The following is a 19,400-nucleotide window of genomic DNA, read 5'->3' as shown; positions in this document are numbered from 1 at the left end:
CATCGATCTCCCAAGGGTGTCCTTGTGGCTCCTTCAGCTTTTCCTCACCCCAGTCCCACTTGGGAAGAGCGGGGTACTGGGAGAACTTGCGCAATACTGTGAGGTTGCTGGGGATGTCTCAAGTGGCTACAGAAAAGACATGAGGGTGGGCCTTGCAAGAGTGGGCAGAAAAATTGCATTCCTTTCGTTATGTGAATGAAATTCCAGAGTGCTTTTTCAGGGTGCAAATTGACAGGCACAAAGCTCTGCCTTGTTGTTGCTGCGGTGCTCTGCCTTGCTTGTGGCTGGCTGAAGTGATTGCAGCTCTGCAGAACATGCTGCTCCGGGATCAGCCACAGAGAGCCTGAAGCCAGCTCTGCTGCCTTTGGAATGTCTGGTATGGGGACAGCGTAGCAGCCGGCATGGAGAGGCCCGAATTCATAGTCTCTTGACTCTTAACTTCCCTGTGCCTTCCTCCTGTCTGTTTGTTTCTGCTCCTCTACCTCCAGTTCCTCTTGGGATGAGATTCTGCAGTGAGCCTATGAATTAGGTTAGCTGTGTCATTGTTTACAACTACCTTTTCTTTCTCCCTGCGAGTTCATTGAAAGCATGTTATGCAATGGTAAAGGCTGCCAAAACTAAGGCAATCAGGACTATGACTTCTTGTATGCTCTCTACTCATTATGTAGAGAGGCAAGGCACTCACCCTCGTTGCAATAAGAGCATATAGAGACTATAGGCACCCATCAAATCACCCAGTTTTAGAGTTTTCCTGTAAGAGCTGGCTGAAATCTTGGTTCAATCCCTCCACCGATGTGGTTTAATTCTGACTCAGCTCATCTCAAAGTGGCCTAGTGATATATGAAAACAGAAGAATTCAACTCCCATGAACTGGGACTTGAGTTTTGGAAACATTTATTTTTACTAACTTTTGACTGTAACAAATGACCATTAGCAACATGGCATTTCAACCATGTGATTACACTGGTGTTGAGCCTTTAGTCATTCCATGACACACTATGACACATTTTCCCACATTTAAATGCATGTGCTATTTTTGACACAATTTTTTCAACACGGCTCTCAGCATCACTCAACGTCTGAGTGAACTCAGTGGCCATGTTGTGCAACTTTTAAGTGGATCAGTCAGTGTATGCACTGAACAAAGGGTGGGGTCCTGCAGACGGTCTCAGCCACCACAGTGCACAGGAGGTTTTGGTGAGTATGTGTGGTTATGAACTGTGTCATTTGTCACTCTAACGATACCAGGGTGTGTTATTTTTGAGTAAGTTACACCATCTGAACCATAACTGAAGTGTGTTTCCTCAGAATACAATATGTGACTGAGATCCTCACTTATGATAAATCACTTAATTTAGAGTTCCAGACACTGATTTTGAGGGACAATTTAATATTCAGCTGTTGTATATTTTGACTGCAATGTAGTCGTCCCAGCATTCCCGCAGAAGAGGTCACACTGATTACTCATGGGCTATTAAAATGTTTTCCAGTCTTTAATGACTGTCCCGACTACAAACATTAGAATTGTTTGTGGTGGTGGTGTATGTGTGTATGTGTGTGTGTCTACTGGGTGGGGTATGGGGGGTGGGGTTGTTAAAAATTGGAGAAAAATATCTTGTGACTGGGATCTTGCAATTGCAGTAGATTTTCTCCAGGCGCTGTGGCCTGAGGCCCCCACTGGCACTGACCCCACTGGCCTGCCCTGTAATCCATCGCTGGGTATTGGGTGCAAATGGGTGTAACCGTATGAATGTGACACAGAAAACTATTGAGCACCAAGCAATCTCATCAGATCATCTCACCACATCATCTTCCCCGGAGAAATGTGGTTAAGGCACAGTACCAGAGTAACAACCCCACATTTCAACGGTAAAACACAGAAAATCGCCCCAGATTTATAGCAACCAATGGCATTGGAGCACCTGGGTCTGTGAGCCCGCCTTCCTGTCATCTTTCGCGCGTGGGCGGAAGTGTGGGGGGGTACAGTGGGTGGAATCCCCTCGGTCAGAGTAGCAGTCTGCATAATTGCGCACATGGGTCAGAGAGCGCCGCATCCCTCCACGGCAGCTTCTCTGGTGGTTCAGAGGCTTGGCAAATGTGATTTCCTAAGATAATGTTCAAGTGCGATTCCTCACTTTGATTGAAGTGAAGCAGAGATGATTTTTCATCCCTGGCACCTGAAAAGTCCCATTTCCCTTCACTCTTCTCGGATTAAAATCTGGGGCTATCTAATCTCACTTAATCCGGACTAAATCTGTCTAATCGGTATAGAAATTACACTAACTGAGTTGCACGTATCAGCAGAGGTGAAGCCTCTTGCGCACCCTGAGGTTTCCCCGAAGGGCATTTGGATAATGAACTAACGTGCGCCGGACAATTTATAATGGGAATATTAGTCTGAGTATTTTATTAAATACATCCCTCGAAATTCTGCAGGAATTCTCTCTTACAGTTGTCTGTATTATGTCTGTATTATCACGACTGGATGGTGAGACTGGCACACAAAGAACCGGTGTGTGGTGCTCCGCCAGAAATATCATTATGCAGAGTTTTGATTAAGAATTTGGATTTTGCTACCCCCTTTCATAATGGAGGTAGAGAGAGAGAGAGAGAGAGAGAGAGAGAGAGAGAGAGAGAGAGAGAGAGAGAGAGAGTTAGGGATTTCGCTGTAATCATGCTCGGAGAGTATTGATTTCGTGAGCGCACTCCAATTGGCAGCATCTCCACTACAGCGCCGGCGCGTCATCCTCGGTTCACATCGACGGAACGAGTTGTAAGCAAATGAGAACATGTGTGGGATCTGAGAGTGAGAAAAAGGCAGGGGGGATAAGGGAGCAGGAGGAGGTGTGATAAAAGCCAATTTTACCAACGTGAAAAGTGGATAAAAGATTTGATTGCCGGGCTATTTTTTTTTTCTTATTTTTCGGACTGGGATTTTATCGATTCGTCACATGCGCACGCCTCTTCATTATAATTGCAGACAGTTGGGTGCTGTTCAGCCTGAATGGACTTGAATGTGCCACTGCCAGCTTAATCCGTGTAGACTGGAAGATTTAATAATTCACGGTAATCACGCATTATCGCTTCAGTGGATGCTCCCTACACAGCCCTGGTGATATTTCCCTTTTCCATTCTTCCTGTTGTCTTCTGGAGGAATTTATCGACGACTGCCTGCAAATATGCTCCTTATCTGAAATATCATCTGTTGCTGCAACCGGATTGAAAAGCCCCTATGACTGACTCTGACAGGCATTTTGGGCTGACTGTCTTGAGGTGATGTAGACTATCAAATAATCAACATTTGAATCAGCGTCGGACCTATTACTCCAGGTAAAATGGACGAAATAATATTATTATTGTTATTACTTCTCTTATCTTTACACGCGAGGCTGTGATTTTGCTTGCATTCAACATGATCCATCTCCACAACCATCTTCTCCGGTGAATTGTTGGGCTACTTATTGAATCAGACTGTAGGCTTAATATCCCTGTTACGAGGCGGATTTAAGCGTGAAGTGGTATCAAACACAGTGCGGGAATCGTGGAGGTATTTCCCCCACGCTCTCTACTATCGATTTATTCCATATCAACTGAAGGGTAAATGTTGATGATGGAGGACGACGAATTAGAGGCTCATCAGGTTGATATTGATTCGGATTTCGAGCCGCAAAGCCGGCCTCGCTCATGCACCTGGCCAATGCCTTGCCCGGAGGATTTCCCCGGTGGACATGAGGTCAGTGGGGGTCTTCCACTGGCCAACATCAAGGTGGAACCGGAGGACATCCCGGCTTGCAGAGCCGGGCTGGTGGGTGGAACGCCGGGAGAGCTGAAGCATCCAGCCGGCGCCCCGGCACCCACAGGCGCGACGCACCCATGCCTGGCTGGCGCGGCGCTCGATGTGACTGGACAGTTGCGCAAAGCCAAATCTTCACGGCGGAACGCATGGGGCAACCAGTCCTACGCGGATCTCATCACCCGCGCCATTGAAAGCACCCCAGAAAAGAGACTCACGCTGTCACAGATATACGACTGGATGGTCCGCTATGTGCCCTATTTCAAGGATAAGGGCGACAGTAATAGCTCAGCTGGATGGAAGGTAAGGCGAATACGAGTTGTGAAAAACACACGTGCCTCTACGAAGGGAATTTGACATATTAATCACACAGTGTCTTGTGATAACATTCAGTATCATTTCTACTCAGTAAGCCATTATGAATCTTTCACCCCTCATGCCATACGCATGTCACCGTGGGATCCCGCGTTGGTTACGCATGAATGGTGCCATGCGTTATCTTGTCTTAGTTCATTACTGCCGTCAGTCACTCTAATAGATCATTGGTGGCGGGATGTAATAGACTGGAGTAGTGGCTCTTGCTGTGTGTGTGTGTGTGTGTGTGTGTGTGTGTGTGTGTGTGTGTGTGTGTGTGTGTGTGTGTGTGTGTGTGTGTGAGTGACAAGGCTTTGCTCATCCCAGCTGCAGAGCTCTATAGATTATGATGGGCAGCAGCCGCTGTAGTAGTACCTGAAATCCCATGACCAGGAGGGCGCATGGCGACACAATGGTTGTAATGATTTCTTTTCATGCCAGCTCCGACTACAGGTGGCAGATAAATACAGGGAGATGTTCCATGTGTATTCATGCACAGAGGCATTACTTATTGTCTTCCACTTATCTCTCCCAAACAAATGCAAGAATCACCAGAGGGATACTTGTAGCTGGTCACAGGTCAGCTGTCCACAATGTAAATATTCAAACGGGGGATCTCAACTGACCACACTCCACCACCGCTGCTTGTCTGGCTGTGAGCCTAGAGTAACCTCCTGGATGTCTGCCCATGTTATCAGCCTCTCCTCTCCTCTCCTCGCCTCATCTTGTTCCTATTCATTATGACCATCTCAGGACAGGGAGAAGGGATAGGGAAATCAGCAAGGCAGCAGTGCTTGTCTTGATCTCTCGGAGATGAGACCTTGAATGTCAGACAGAATCAAGACATGTTAAGTTTACACCTGAAAAGCCTGTCACTTCTACAGCACGGAAACTGGAGAGTTAGAGGCTATGTAAGAGGCCTTAGTGAACACTTTGTCAGTTTTCCAAAATTTCTGCTCTAGACTGTCTAGTTTTTCACATAGTTCCTGGATAACACATGACATCATATGTGGGATTGGAGGATCTCTGTTTCCTATAAAGCAAAACCACTAAACGGGGCTGATTCCAAAAAGGGAGGCAACTTTTCACATTGGCCAGTGCTCAAATGCTTATTGCTCATTTTATCCCATTAAATATTTACAGGAAGAAATTCTGAAGCATCTCTAATGCAAACCTGACTTAGCTGTATCACGATTCCCACTCATTTACCCAAATGGCAGCAGACCTGTCTAAGCGTGTCATTCATGTCACCACATTACTCTTTCTTCATAATCGGAGACCTCAAAGGTGGCGTGTGTCCTTACTGTAAGCTGGAGGCTATGACATGAGAGATTGTATTACAGCATACTGCGCATTCATGTTTACTTCCTTCTGTGGAACATGTTTTTTTTTTTTTTTTTTTTTTTGACAAAACTTGTTGTGTTGCTGTTGCATAAGGCAAACCCTGTCACGGGTTATGGTTGAGTCCCCTGTGTTAGCCCCAGCCTTAATCACTAGCACCTGATGGACGCCTTAAGCCCGTCCCAATAAACTGAACTCTGTTAAGGTGTGTCTGCAGGTAGACTTAGTTTCATTATCCTTGTACTTGTGCCAACACCTAAAGCTAACAGTTCAGCCACAGGCCCACTACAGTATATCTTTAGCACCAATGTCCCAGTCTGCTATTTGCGAAACTTCAAATTAGGGGGTTTGACGGTGGAAGTCTGAGGTCCGGGGCTATTTCAGGCCACAGGCGAGACATGGGGCCCATTCCAGGTAATGACAGGGGATTAGGTAAGTCGTTTAAAGCAGGCAGCCGTAATGTCAGTAACAGGGCTGACCTGGTTTCAGTCAGACACAGTTGTAATGTAAACATACACTTAGAAGTCACATGTTCATCTCACAGTCAGAAACCACCTATACAGTAGATGGAAATAAGTGCACACCGCAGCATAGGTGTATGTGTGCAACTCTCCCTCCTGATGCAACTACCCACCTAGGCTGTTGCAATAAATAAGAATGTGTTCAGCTTGCCTTTTAGTGAACCTGCCTGGAAAAATAAGACTTGCACTAAAATTAGAAAGATTTTGAATAGTTAATGAAGCCCTGTAGAAGGTTTATTAGCACATACACAAATATTTTTGTCAAGATTATGGGTAGAGGGTCCATAAATCTTTCTTTTTCCACAGTGTTGCAAGGCCATGTTTTGCACTCCATTACAAGGAATTTGCTTGCAAATGATTTCATTAAGATAGGCATTAAATAAAAGGGGTTCAACAATAAGCCACTGAAAATTATATGTTTTAGGAGAGATTAATTGCAGGATTGTATGTATGGGGAGCCTGAGGCACAGTCAGCTTGTAATACCAAGTTAGACAAGGTCAGTTGTGTTCCACCAGTCAACATGAACTATCAAGCCACACATTTAAAGTCACTTCACGCATCCGTGTACTAAAATCATGTTATCTCCCTCCTTACTTGCATACAGAACAGATGCACTCTCATAAATGTAATTTTACAATCATACCAGGCAATTATATTTGATAACAGTGTTATTATTTGCGAGTTGGAAAAGACTGCTTGCATCACCCGCTACATTTTCATCTCAATCAATAATATCATGCACCGGCAATGCATTTGATGTGAAACAGTCTGTTTTTTTTTTTCTGTTGCGGGAGGGGGGAAAAAAAGAAAAAAGATAAAAGACGCAAAATTGTTGGTAAGCTGCTGATGAAATGAAATGAAATGAAATGGTATGGCTTGGCAGTTTGCGTAGGAGGGCTGGGGGTGGGGGGAAGGACAACTAAAAGCAAAGGACCAGCTAGAGACGGTTTATCAAAACTGGCCTGTATGTGATGGTTCTAGGATAGTAATCTCTAAAAGCAGACAGTGTATTGTAAATTAAGCTGCCAGCGCTCCTGTTGGCAAAGACATAATTCTAGCTTGATGATGGGTGCTACACAGCCAGAACCCACAGACAGTACCAATAAGCTCCTACAAATACACGATAGCTTCTGACTTCTAGGAAGGCTGCACTATTTTGAGGTCATGGCTTCTTAATCACTTCCTTACTGGAGGGATGTTACCTGGAATGGTGCTTGTGAATCCTCTCACACTTTCTGCCACGTACACTAACTAGTTTTTCCAGTTACTACACCGCGGATTAGCACTAACTTCACTGGCCCTCATTTTCTAATGCTCTGTAAGCTAGTTGATACAAACTAGAAATGAGCATGATGTGGAATTAAAGTTATCAATTGATTGTGAAACCCTGCGTGTGTTTATATAACGCACAGGCAATTTTACTTGACTGCAAGCATCTGAGGGTGCATGTGCATGTATATTCGTGTGTGTATGTGTGTATGTGAGAGAGAGATAATACAGGCCTGCGTGCGTGGGAGAAGCACATGTCAATTGCAACAAAGCATCAGGGTGGGTAGTGGTGTGTGTGTCTTTGTCGGGGCTAGTGCAGGGGGGAGGGGCTGTCTACTTCTATAGGCGTGTGTGTTTGGGCCCACTGATTGGTCTGACAGCATGTCACTGCAGAGAATGGTGCACAGTCTAGCTCTTGACTCCCTAATGCTTCTAATGGTGGGGTTTAAAGGGGCCTTGGTGTGGGGATCGCCCTGTAGGTGCTCAGAACTTCATTTACTTCAAGGAGGTTGGATAATGCCTTTGTTATAGGCGAGGGGCTGCTATATTATGTGACTGTCAGCATGGGTAGTTATGGGTTGCATACATAAATAATTTAGAGATTCATCAATGGGTGACAAAGGGTATTTGTGATGCCTTTTGTGTGTTTTGTACGTGTATCTCTATACATATGTGCGTGTGATATATGTTGTCGAGTTTGTGTGTCTCTAGGATGTTGTCAGATTTCTGTGTCACTGCATATGATGGGAAGTACAGTGCATCTCGTTGGGAGTTGTGTATTTTTGCTTGCCTGCATGTACAACACTGTTTCTGTGTACGCCTGCGTGTATTTCTGGCTGTGTGTTTGTTGTGTGCAAGGCCTCTGCTGGGGCTCAGGGCAGTCAGATGCCAGGGGATTGCGCGTCAGGTCGGCGTGGGTGCCAGGCAGTCACTCAGATGCTCTAATCCAAAGTGACTAGGCTGTTATTTATAACGTGTCTTTAGGTAGCGGTCTGTGCAGGGCCAGCAGGGCAAAGGGTCAGGAGGCTCCCCTCTTGACAGAAATCAGCCAAATCAGAAAGATGGTGCACAAAAGAGAGAGAGGGAGAGAGAAAAATATGAGAAGGGGTGCCGAGATAGAGACGGCAAGGAAGGGAGAGTGACTTTAGGGCAGAGGAAAAGTAGGTGAGGGAGCCAGTGAAGAGGAGAGACAAAAGTATAAGAGAGAGAAAATGAAGAGGAGACAAAGACAGATGTTTCAGAAGGTGTGGGTTTATAGTGTTATCTTTAGTAAAGCAACATAACCCCTGGCTCCACAGGCAGCCAAATTTATAACACGCCTGGATCATATCACTTTATCTAATTGATTTATAGGTAAAGAGACAGACAGACTCTCGTAATCTTGTCACTATGCGAGGGCTTCGGCAGCTGCAGTAGAGAGACACTTGGCAAATATGAGGGATATGAATGTCAAATGTGCAGTAGAGAGTGTGTTTGACAGAAGCTTAGCATGAGTGGCGAGACTTGAAACTTTCAGAGTGTGTAGGAATGCGTGCATGTGTCTGTTGTGTGGTTGCCTCTTTGTGGTTCTGTGTGTGTGTGTGTGCGTGCGTGCATGCGTGCCTGCTAGTGTCGCTCGATGATGGGTGAGGAGTCTGGAGAGACTGGAAACTATCCTAGACTTCAGCTGATTCATATTTTATCCTCTCTCTTGGCTCCTGGGAGCAGAGTAATTTGAGAGTGAGACAGACACACATACACGCACATGCTCACACACTCCCAAAATGAGAGCATATGATGCACGCCGGACAGATTTATGGTGTGGGATTATGAGCACCTTACATCTCCCCTTGGCTCTTGCAGCCAGAGCCAGGTTGGGTTCAGGCAGTATATTCAGGTTGAGCCGGGTATCTGATGCCAAGAAGCCTGTTCTCACCGCCTTTCCCCAGCAGCCTTCAGGGAGCCGTGGCAGTTCATTTCTCACTGAAAATGATTAATGTACATGCAAATTACCAAAGCACTGGCACGCATTCAAATATGGGAGACAGTGATCAGGAGACAGTAATATGAAAAACAATATAATTTTGCCTTTGATATTACTTCGCTCTCTCTTATCACTCCATCTCACAGACAACCACGTTGTGTTCTCTCTTTTTTTTTACTCCCTCTTTTTCTCTCTCTGTCTCATATACATTAGACATTCTATACATTCTTTCTGTCTCAGTGGTTTTTGGTGCAGGGGCCAATTGAGGTGAGGAGTCTTTCTCAAGGGAGCTTTGGCGTCAGGATTTTGAGCTTTAGCAGTCTCCTGTCAGTAATCTAGACCGCCTTAAGCAGCATGCCTCCCCTTATCTAAAAGAAATCTCATATCTCACATTATCTCAGAGATAATAGGATAACAATGCCGGATTTTCCCCAGCTCGATTCCTCTCGGCTACTGGGTCTTTTGGAGCAGAATACAAGGGGATGAGAACGTCAAGTTCCCAATTCGACAGGGTTGAACTAATTTGGATGTTCTTCTCAGCTGAACTGTACTTCAGCTGTTGAAGCATTTCTTACCAAGCCTATTACCCATGGCTCTGCCTTTTACAGCCGTTTGGTGACATTCTTCAGAATATTAAATACTCTTCGCAGTTCAGTTTTTCCTAAAATGAAGAAGCATAGTGAAGCGTAGTGAAATTCTCATTTTTTCCCATTGCACTATTTAGGGTGATGGTTTCCACTATTCCCTCTGGCACAAACACACACACAGACACACACTCATATACACACAACACTTGTGCCTCCCCAAACCACCCATGGAGGAACACTCTGTTCTGGGTGGGGTGAGCCATTTTTGGAAGAGGAGGGGGGCCTACTGAGGGCGGAAGTGACTTTCTGTGGTGCTGTTTTGCTGTCTGATTTGTTTTGAAACCTGTCTGACTTTCGGGGATTGGCTTACTTGGGAGGTGTGGCTCAGTTTGGTAAGTGTCTGCGGATTTTTGGCAGAAGCCTTTACAGCTGCCCGGACAGCCTTTGGTGTGTTTCTCTGAGGCTTATAAGTTTGGTGTCATAGAGATGGGATGGAAATGGGACGGCTTGCAGTGTTACAACACTGCTGGATCATTAGAACACATCTCTTTTTATTTTCAGGAAGGAGGTTGTGACATGGGGGAGGGGAGAGGAGAGGACAGGAGGGCAGAAAGAGGTCTTCTTTTCTGGGAGGATATTCATGCTGCCAGTGTTGCTTTACAAACAATGACTTATAGGCATACGTCCACAATACCCAGATTGTAGTGAAGCTGGAGTTGGAGTCACTGCATTTCAGCTACTTACCATATATTGAAATGCCTATCTATCTATCTATCTATCTATCTACATAGATAGATAGATAGATAGATAGATAGATAGATAGAAAGATTTATATAGGGGTGTAAAACAGAACTGTAAAAAAACAAACAACAACAATACACAATACACCCTATAAAGTGCAGTGTTACAAATATATCCACTGTGAGAGAGCCATCTAACCACACACTTAGCTGAGGAATTAATGAAAAAACTACAAGTATTTTTGTTTGTTTTAAATAGTCTAAGTAGACTTTTGCATTTGTAAGGACATTTCATGATTTCATATTGTTATCCCAAAACTCTTCATTAAAAAAAAAAAGAGTTATTTTGGGAAATAAGACAAAATACAGAGAACAGTAACAGAAAATAGAAAATATTTTACAAATGAATCATATCCAATTAATGACTCGTCATCCAGTAAATGGCTAATATCTGAGAGATGCCACGTCTACCTTTTAATGTTTTGATAATGCATTATGGTTCAGCAAATGCCCATTGTTGTTATACATACTTGATCAGTGTAACAGGCTGAATGGACATGATTCAAATATCAAGAGGATTCTCTGAGTGACATATTTGGCATTGGCAAATTCAGTCAAGTGCTACGCTGAAGTAGCTTATTCTAATACAGAGAAATGCCTCCGTTTCTGCTCTTTTCTGGCGGCAGAGGATGAAGTTATTTTGTCCTAGAGAAATGTTGTGCATGTTACCGGTGTTGTAAATGGTTTGGTGTACGCACTTCAGCGCATGAATAAAATGTGTGTCTGAGTGAGCCTTTGTGGTGCTAGAAATGTCTGTCTGTGTGTGTGTGTGCGAAGTGCCATGCTTGTTGCTCATCTATGCCGGTGTGTGTAATACGTGATTGTAATTGTGTGTGTGCACATGTGCGTGTGTGTGTGTGTGTGTGTGCACGGGTATTTCTGAGTATAGTATGTGTATTTCTCTCCCTTTTCCCTGTATGTGTGTGTGTTTGAGTATGTGTGTGTGTGTGTGTTTGAGTGTGTGAGTGTGTGTGTGTGTTGGGGGGGTTGATGGGCTCAGTGGGAGCCTGGGTCCCGGGGGAACAGCTCTCGTTAATAATTCAGACGAGGCTCATTATCAAGGCAGCGCAGATTTCTCCCTGATTCCACCTTAATTGCAGGCAGGCTGCTCCACTCAGGCAGGCGGTAGTCACGCTGGGTCGACTCTGTCTCTTTCTCTGCCACTACAGGGCCTCCTCTTCCCCACTCTGTTCTGCTCCGTCTCCAGTACTCACCCCTACCACAGCACAACGGCCCCGGGCTAGCCTACGCCATATTAGCGCATACCTTAACAGCCACAGCATACGACAAACACGCTATTTTTATTTGTACTTGAAGATGCACCTCATATATTTCTGATTTGATACAGAGCGTACGCTGTTGACGCATCACTATGGAATGTGTTGTTTTCTTTTGTAGGCCAACACAAAGATGTGATATACAGTACAGGTTATATGATATGGTATGGCGGGTTGCATGAACACATACTGTATGTGATTTACATTTAATTGTGATTGTATGCCATGCGTAACGATCCATCTAAAACAAAAGGGTCGTACTGTTTTATGGCGTACACTGCACATCGTGTACAGCATTTCCCTTTGGTTGTATGCTTTGTGAAATATTATAATGGTGGTTTTATCCTTGGAATAGCCTATAGCGTATTATCATAGAGATGACACTATAGAATGTGTGTTGCCATGATTGATATCGCCACTATGATAATACTCCTCTTTATGCCCATCTATAGGCTTATGTAATGCATCGTGTCTTCATAATTTACATTGACTGATGGCTCTCCATTCAGTCCATTCATTGAAGCCCCACTGAGAAAGCAACATAATGGGCCTGATCTTGTCATACATGTATATGAATATTTCAAACCAAGCCATTGTTACAAGACGGGGGTCTTAGATAAACAACGCAGACACTTCTTGCTCTTTGGTCATGCTAAGATGAAGTGCGCTCAAAGCTGTATTTCTCTCCCGGCCACAAAAACTCCTTTCCCACAAATCATGGTGCCCGTATTTCCTAATTCAATTTTTCTCTTCTTCGGATATCTCTTCCTGTATGCAGGGGATTGATGGCCGCGGGCGCGTGCATGTGTGCAAATGCATGTGTGCATTGGCGTGTGTGTTGGCGCGCACAGATACTGCCGTGGGTGTGTGTCCCAGAGAACGAGATGATGTATGCCAGGCTAAACGGTGTATTTCACAATGCTCCATCTCCGGACCGTCTCTGGCAGCCACGTGCCAGGTCTCTCGCTCTTCCCTGCCTGTCCATCAAGCTCCTGTCAGGATCGGCAAAGGATTGAGGGCGGGGGGAAGAAGGGTGTGTAAGGGCTGTCTATCAGTTTACCTGAGCTCCCCTTGGCTTGGCGGTCCCGGAGGGTGATGGAGGGAGCCACCTCATACAGGGAAATGTAGTTAACGTTGACAGATTGGAGCAGGTGGATAGAAAAAGGAGAGGAGGAGGAGTGAGAGTTATGTTCGAGAGAGATGCTTGTTATGCTAATGGCCGGTGGATATGCCCCGCCTGAACCGAGCGCCCGTGGTTGATGGATGGAGCTGGGGAGGTCACCTCAGGTAGCGGCTGGTCAGGAACCGGCACGACGCCCTGCTGAGTCGTAATGTCAACCCCACCTGAGCTGAAAAGAGGAAAACTGACCTTGGATGAAATAACTCCTGTGCTGCATGAGTGGGTGTGCCTGTGTCCGCCCAGGTGTGTACATTTGTATGTGTAAGGCAACCCATGTGTGAGCAAATCTGTGTGGGAGCCAACATATGTATGGGGAGGCTACAGGGCTGTGGTGAGGTTGCGGGGTTATGAGGTGACTGCGAGACCAGCTGGCCTTTTGGGGCCGGGGGGTTGGGAGGTTTTGGCTGTCGAGGTACAGTGTGGAGAAGAGGAGTGAAAGCCTTCCTTTCCCAAATGGATTTGTATGTCAGTGGCATGAATCTGGGTCAGGACACTGGGTCCAGTGTTTAGTATGCTGACCGTGTGAGGTCTGAACTCCGAGTCGGCACATAGCCCTGAATGAACCCAGCACGTCTGCCTCTCTGTCTCTGACTGTCTCTCCCCTTTTCTCTTTCTCTCAGAGCCTCGTTTTTTTCCTCTCCCTATCTCTTTTCCCCCCTCTCTCTCTCTCTCTCGTTGTCTCGGTGCTGAGAGCCTTTCTCTATCCCCTCTCTTCTGTCTCTGTGTTTTTTCTCTCTGTACCCCGGGCTTTTTTATTCTCCTTTCTCGTGCTCTCTCTCTCTCTCTCTCTCTTTTCACTGTCAGTCACTCTCTGCCATCTCTTCTCTCCTCACTTGTTCTATTTCACACTCTCAGTCTTGCCCACAAAGTAGCCTTTTTATCACTCATTTCCCTCTTCCCTCGCTCATTTCTCCTGCCCCTTTCATGTGCTTTTGAAATCCACTTTTCATCTTTTTTTTCTCCCTCTCTTTCTCTCTGTCTTTCTCTCACTGGCTCATTCAGTCATTCTTTTATTATCCCAAACTAAAGTGATAAATGGCTCCCTTTCTTCTCTGTAAATGTCACTCGGGGAATTGTCTCTGCTCATTGATTGACTGGAGCAGACTGATGGCCACACATGCACATGCACCAGGCACACACACGTGCACGCAGGCAAAAAAGGGAGGGAGAATGAAAGAGAGAGATGAGACAGAATCTGTCACTGCAAGTGCAGCTTGGCTGGGACTGCAGTAGCCAGGGTTAACATCTGGCCCTCACAGGTTTAGCCTTTTCCTCACAGGCTGATGCATCATCTGGAGAACTTCAGTGGTCGGTTTATGATGAAGCATCAATTCTCAACAGGACTTGGCATCTGCAGTAGGGTCGGGAAGCTGCAACATGACAATGGTTCAATCACAGTTGCACAGCGTTCGCTGGCAGGGCAGTACCCCGATTCTTTTCTTTCATCTGAAGTGGCGTGAGCCTGAATGAATAAGTGTAAATCCCTGTTTTATCATCTGGCTTTGACTTATCTTCAGCTGTCAGAGCTGTGCCGGCCAAGAAGCGAGGCAACAGGCCCACTGTTCCAACCAGACAGTGTGCATGTGGGCGCGTGTAGGGGTTAATAATGCTCAGTCATTTTCTTAATGTCTCATTCACCCTGCCTCAGGCGCTGGAAGCTTGATAAAGGTCAAGACTACTGGTGGTGGTGTGTCGTCTTTCCTTATTTCACTCTCTTCACTGCACAGTGGGGGGGGGGACAAAGAAAAAAGGCAAGTCCATGGCTGCGTGGTGATGGTGGCAGCACTGATCTGCATCTTCGCTCTCGGAAGCACCGGGAGAAAATGATTAATAGGGAGACAACCGGGAGAGAGGGAGGCAGAGTCAATGAACAGGGGATGGAGTGAGAAAATATTAAATGATAGAGAGGCAAGAAGAGGAGAATGAGGAAAATGGAGAGAGAAGAGAGTAAGAGAGCTAGAATAGTACAGAGTAGATTAGGGCTTCCAAGCAGGACTGGAAGCCAGACTTGGCTGCACTTCAGCTACACTCTGCGCACTTCAGCTCAAGTGTGCGTCCATTAGTGCACTCCCACTGCACTCAGAAAGCCATACACTCTGAGATACAACACACGCACAAACACACACACACACACACTCACGCAGACAGAGAAAACTTCTATACTGGTCGCACACGCAAAGACCCCCAGACATACAGTAGAGCAGCCTACAGTATAGTGCTGTGCTCTCACACACATTTACCCAAAAGCTAAACTGACCTCGTCTCGTTCTGGCTCTCCATCCCTCTCTTTCTCTCTCTTGCTCTCTCTCTCTCTTTCACACACACGCATGCACGCACACACCCTCACACGCGTGCACACACACACACAGTCTCTTCACTAGCCACCAGATTGCTTCCTGTCAAAATAAATAATTAAATGCGTGCAATAACAGCTTCTGAAAAAAGATCCCTCAATTAGTGCAAAATGGGTAAATGGGGTGGGGTAGCGAGGGGGGGGGGTGGGGTTATATTTCGAGAACACACACACACACACACACACATACACACAGGCATGCACACACAAACACACACAATCTATTACATAAGGCAGACCATGACCCAAGAAGGTTTTACGCAGTTGTGCAACGGTAATTTGTTTCCCCCCCTTAGCAATCAGCTTAGCTAAGTCTTTTCTCAAATCCTTACAAGTGATCCGTGCCCCAAGACTGGCTGGGGAGAGATCTAGATGAGTGGCGAGGAGCTGCAAGGAGAGCGCTGCGGGGATGCTGCTAGGGTCAAGGCACATGTGTGTGCTTCTGGTGTTTGTGTGTCTCTGTGGCTGTGTGTGTGTGTGTGTGTGTGTAATTGTGTCTGTCTCAAATGGTGATTAGGGAAAGGTCATGTGTGAGGGCCTATCAGTGCAGGGGAGGTTGTGTATGTGTGTGTGAGAGAGAAAGATAAAGAGATAAGTGTCCAGAGAGATTGGTGTGTGCGCATGTGTGTGTGCATGCACCAACCAAGTGATAGAGGATATGGTGGAGGGCAGAGTGAGCACCAGCTGGGACGCTTACCTGCCTTCGACGAGGGAATGGAAAGTGCAGGAGAGGAGGATGGGTGGGGATGTGCAGCAGAGAGAAGGATTTAGGGGGCTGGAAGAATTATCCTATATGACCACAGAGACGGGCAATTACACTGAAATTGCCAAATCTCCCTCTCTGCAAGGTAAAAGCGTCAAATTTAAAGGCCCATTTTAAAGTCAAATGGGCCCTGTGAGTCATTTGCAAACATCTCCAAAAGCCAAAAGTCCTCGGCGGCCCTCTTGCCTTGTAGCTTTTAGCTTAGTCTCTGTTGCACCTGGTCAGTCACGTGCTGGCGGTGCAGATGTTGAAATGCCAGTCTCATTTCTGACTCCGCGTTATCCAAAACCCTCAATCTCATTGCAAGCGCGGCTGGCATGCGGCCAGATTGCATCACTTAACCTCACAATAGCCGCTGCACTATTAGTCATCAGCGGGGCTAGATCTGTGCTAAGCTACACGAACAGCAGGTGCCAAAACCGAGCTCTCTCACAAATGTTTCATCGGGACAAATGTGGTACAGAATAATCTGTTTGTGTTAAACGCAACAACGATAAAGCAAACAGATGGATCCTGAGAAATTATTCAAGCCAGGGAAGCTACTGAGTAAGCGCGCCGCTGCACAGGGGAGAATTAGCACTCATGCTAACACGGCTAGCTTTGTGCAGGGATACACGCCGGTGTTTACCATTATGCTTGTTAAATGTCAGCCATGTTGATTCTGATATTCAGCACAGAGCATCTCGGCACAGGTCAAAGACCCCGAGGGATAGAGGGAGATCAGAGGGATTGGTCCGACTAGCAGGAGAGAGAGAGTGACTGAAAGGGAAGATATAGAGGGAGAGGCAGACGGTGTGACTGTGTAAATGAAGCATACTGACAAAACGTGTCAGACGGACGGATAGATAGATAGGTAGATGTACAAATGAATAAGACGATGGGTGAAAGAGTGAAGTGCTGACATAAACAACTGCAGTGTGCCGAGGGACGCTGCGGACTGAAAATGGAGTGCGACTCGGGGACAGAGTGGGAAAGCGCCCGTGCCCCATATGCACTCGATGCAGAGCAGTTGTTTCACCTTGCCGTGGTTTTGGAGCAGGTCAAGTAGCAATGATGTTTAGTGCGAGGAGGAGACGCCGAAGCTTCGGGATTGAGAGCGGGTGAAAATGGGAGGGATGCGCCGAGATGGAGAGAGGTTAGGAGGGATAAATCTGGAGCTGAGGGGGAATAAAGAGCTGGAAGCGCATCGTGCTAAAGTGAGGGCACGGCTTGAGAGATATGGGGAGGGACAGAGAGGGTCAATAAGAAATGCAGCGTGGAAGGGGGGAAGATGGATGGAGGTACAGAGAGTGACAGAGGGGAGAAACGAGGGGTGGTTTTTTTTTTTGCTGGGGTCTTCGCGGTGGGATGATTGCGTGACTGAAAGGAAAGTGCAATGCCGTGTGTGTAATGCTCTCAAGACGTACGAGCTGCCCGACTCACCCAGTCACTGCCCCGTCTCCCTCTCTCTCTGTCTTCCTCTCTCTCTGTCTCTCTCTCTCCCCTTTACTCCTTTACTCTCCCCTCCATTCTGCTCCCTCTCTCGCTCCCTCCATCTCCACTAATGATCCTCGCGTCCTGCCACACTGCCGGGGTGAGTGATGCCCACTGACAGTCGCACTCAGGCGGAAACGCAGCAGCCCCCTTCCAGGAGTGCTGTGACACACACGCACACACACACACACACACACACACACACACAGAGCACACTGAGGTGTAGCGCTTTCTCACATACATGTATCAGCTCATGCAAAGCTGCTGACAGATGTGTATGTATGTGTGTGTGTGTGAGAGAGAGAGAGAAAGAGAGAGAGAGACAGAGAGAGAGAGATAATGTGTGACCATCACCTTCTATAGAAGCACAAGACTCCTCAGCGGTGCTCATAGTCACGCACATATATTTCCATCTGTCTATCTGTCTGTAGGGATCTATGCAATTTTGTGAGCATGACAAAGTTTTTTAATTACTACTAGGCAGCCAAGAAATGCAAATGTAAAAGGGGACTTGACTGAGATAATGGGAGGATAATGCATATACGAAATCGATTTCAGATGGAGAGTTCACCGATGATGTTGGAAAAACTGGGATCACCTTTTTTTTTCTGTTTCCATACGTACGACATGGAAAGTTTCAGGTGTCATTCATCTGCCATTCATTTATCAATGAAATGCACCACACAGTTTTTGCAGCTTGGCAGACACAGTAGACACACTTTTTGTGTGAACTTAACCCTTTAAAGGGTAGCAGCACCCTTTTTCACTGGTAAACTATCTTTTCTCTACCTGGTGATCATCGGTAAAAAAGGTCTGGAGCCAGAGTGGCCAGGCGCGGCTGGGTCAGGTCACAAGAGCGGCATTCATGCCTCGGATGCTAATTTGTCACAGCCTGTTTTCAGGACAGTGCAATTTAAATGGAAATTTGGATCTAAGATGCGAACCTGGTGATTTGAAAGCCAACTGAGAGCTTATTTGAGTGTCTCCATTCAAATGAGCCAAATAATTCTGAAGTGCTATTTGTTTTGCAAAAGGAAATGTAATTGTTCCTGACAAAGATGCACCAATATTTGTGGTTATGCAAGTATTTCGCCGCTACTGTGTACGGTCGAGGATGGAAATTAGCACTCATATGCTACACCAGCCATGACAGCACAGCAACATGGCAGAAAATGCAAGGCAGAGGGAGCTCAGCTTCATAGACATCAAAAGATGAAAAAAGGTAAGGCAAAATTGTAAATAAAAAGATAAATGACAGCAAAAGTGGCACAGCTCTCTGTCTCTGCACATACAGTATAGCAGTGATACATTTGCAAAAATATATGGGTGCATCTTTAAGAGACGCAAAGCTTTTTCTTTTTCACTGTTGTGTGCCTACACATGCTTTTACATTTTTGTGTGTTTAATGTTTTGCTCATATTCTTTTATGCTCTATGTTGACCACACACGTCTCTTTTACGATGACATGCCAAGGTACTCTGCACATTAGTGAATAAAGTGATTTTTGTGAAACATTTTTTTTTTGTCAAATAAGCACTCAGCATGTTTCCAAATTTGCTTCGCGTCTTCAATCCAAACTTCAGTGACACTGCATTTTACCAAAAAGGGGCTTTGCCAAATTATCATCTGCGGTTCTTAAGGTGCTCATGTGACCCGACCAGGGGCTACATGTATAAACACAGCGTACACACAGGAACATGCATGCGCTATTTTCTACACAGAAAT

General features: G+C 46.0%; 1 protein-coding gene across 1 annotated transcript in view; it reads left to right on the top strand.

Moving 5' to 3' along the window:
- The first annotated feature begins 2,747 nt into the window (after positions 1–2,747).
- Positions 2,748–19,400, top strand: part of LOC115374498 (forkhead box protein O6-like) — a 31,826-nt gene continuing 15,173 nt past the window's right edge. The window contains exon 1 of the mRNA XM_030073455.1: positions 2,748–4,096. Within this exon, the coding sequence (XP_029929315.1) occupies positions 3,602–4,096 (495 nt within the window). The 5' untranslated portion in view covers positions 2,748–3,601. The remainder of the gene's footprint in view (positions 4,097–19,400) is intronic.

This window comes from Myripristis murdjan, chromosome 16, assembly GCF_902150065.1.
Source record: "Myripristis murdjan chromosome 16, fMyrMur1.1, whole genome shotgun sequence".
Classification (NCBI taxonomy): Eukaryota; Metazoa; Chordata; class Actinopteri; order Holocentriformes; family Holocentridae; genus Myripristis; species Myripristis murdjan.
Note: the sequence above shows the minus strand (reverse complement) of the source record. Positions and strands in the feature narration are given on the sequence as shown.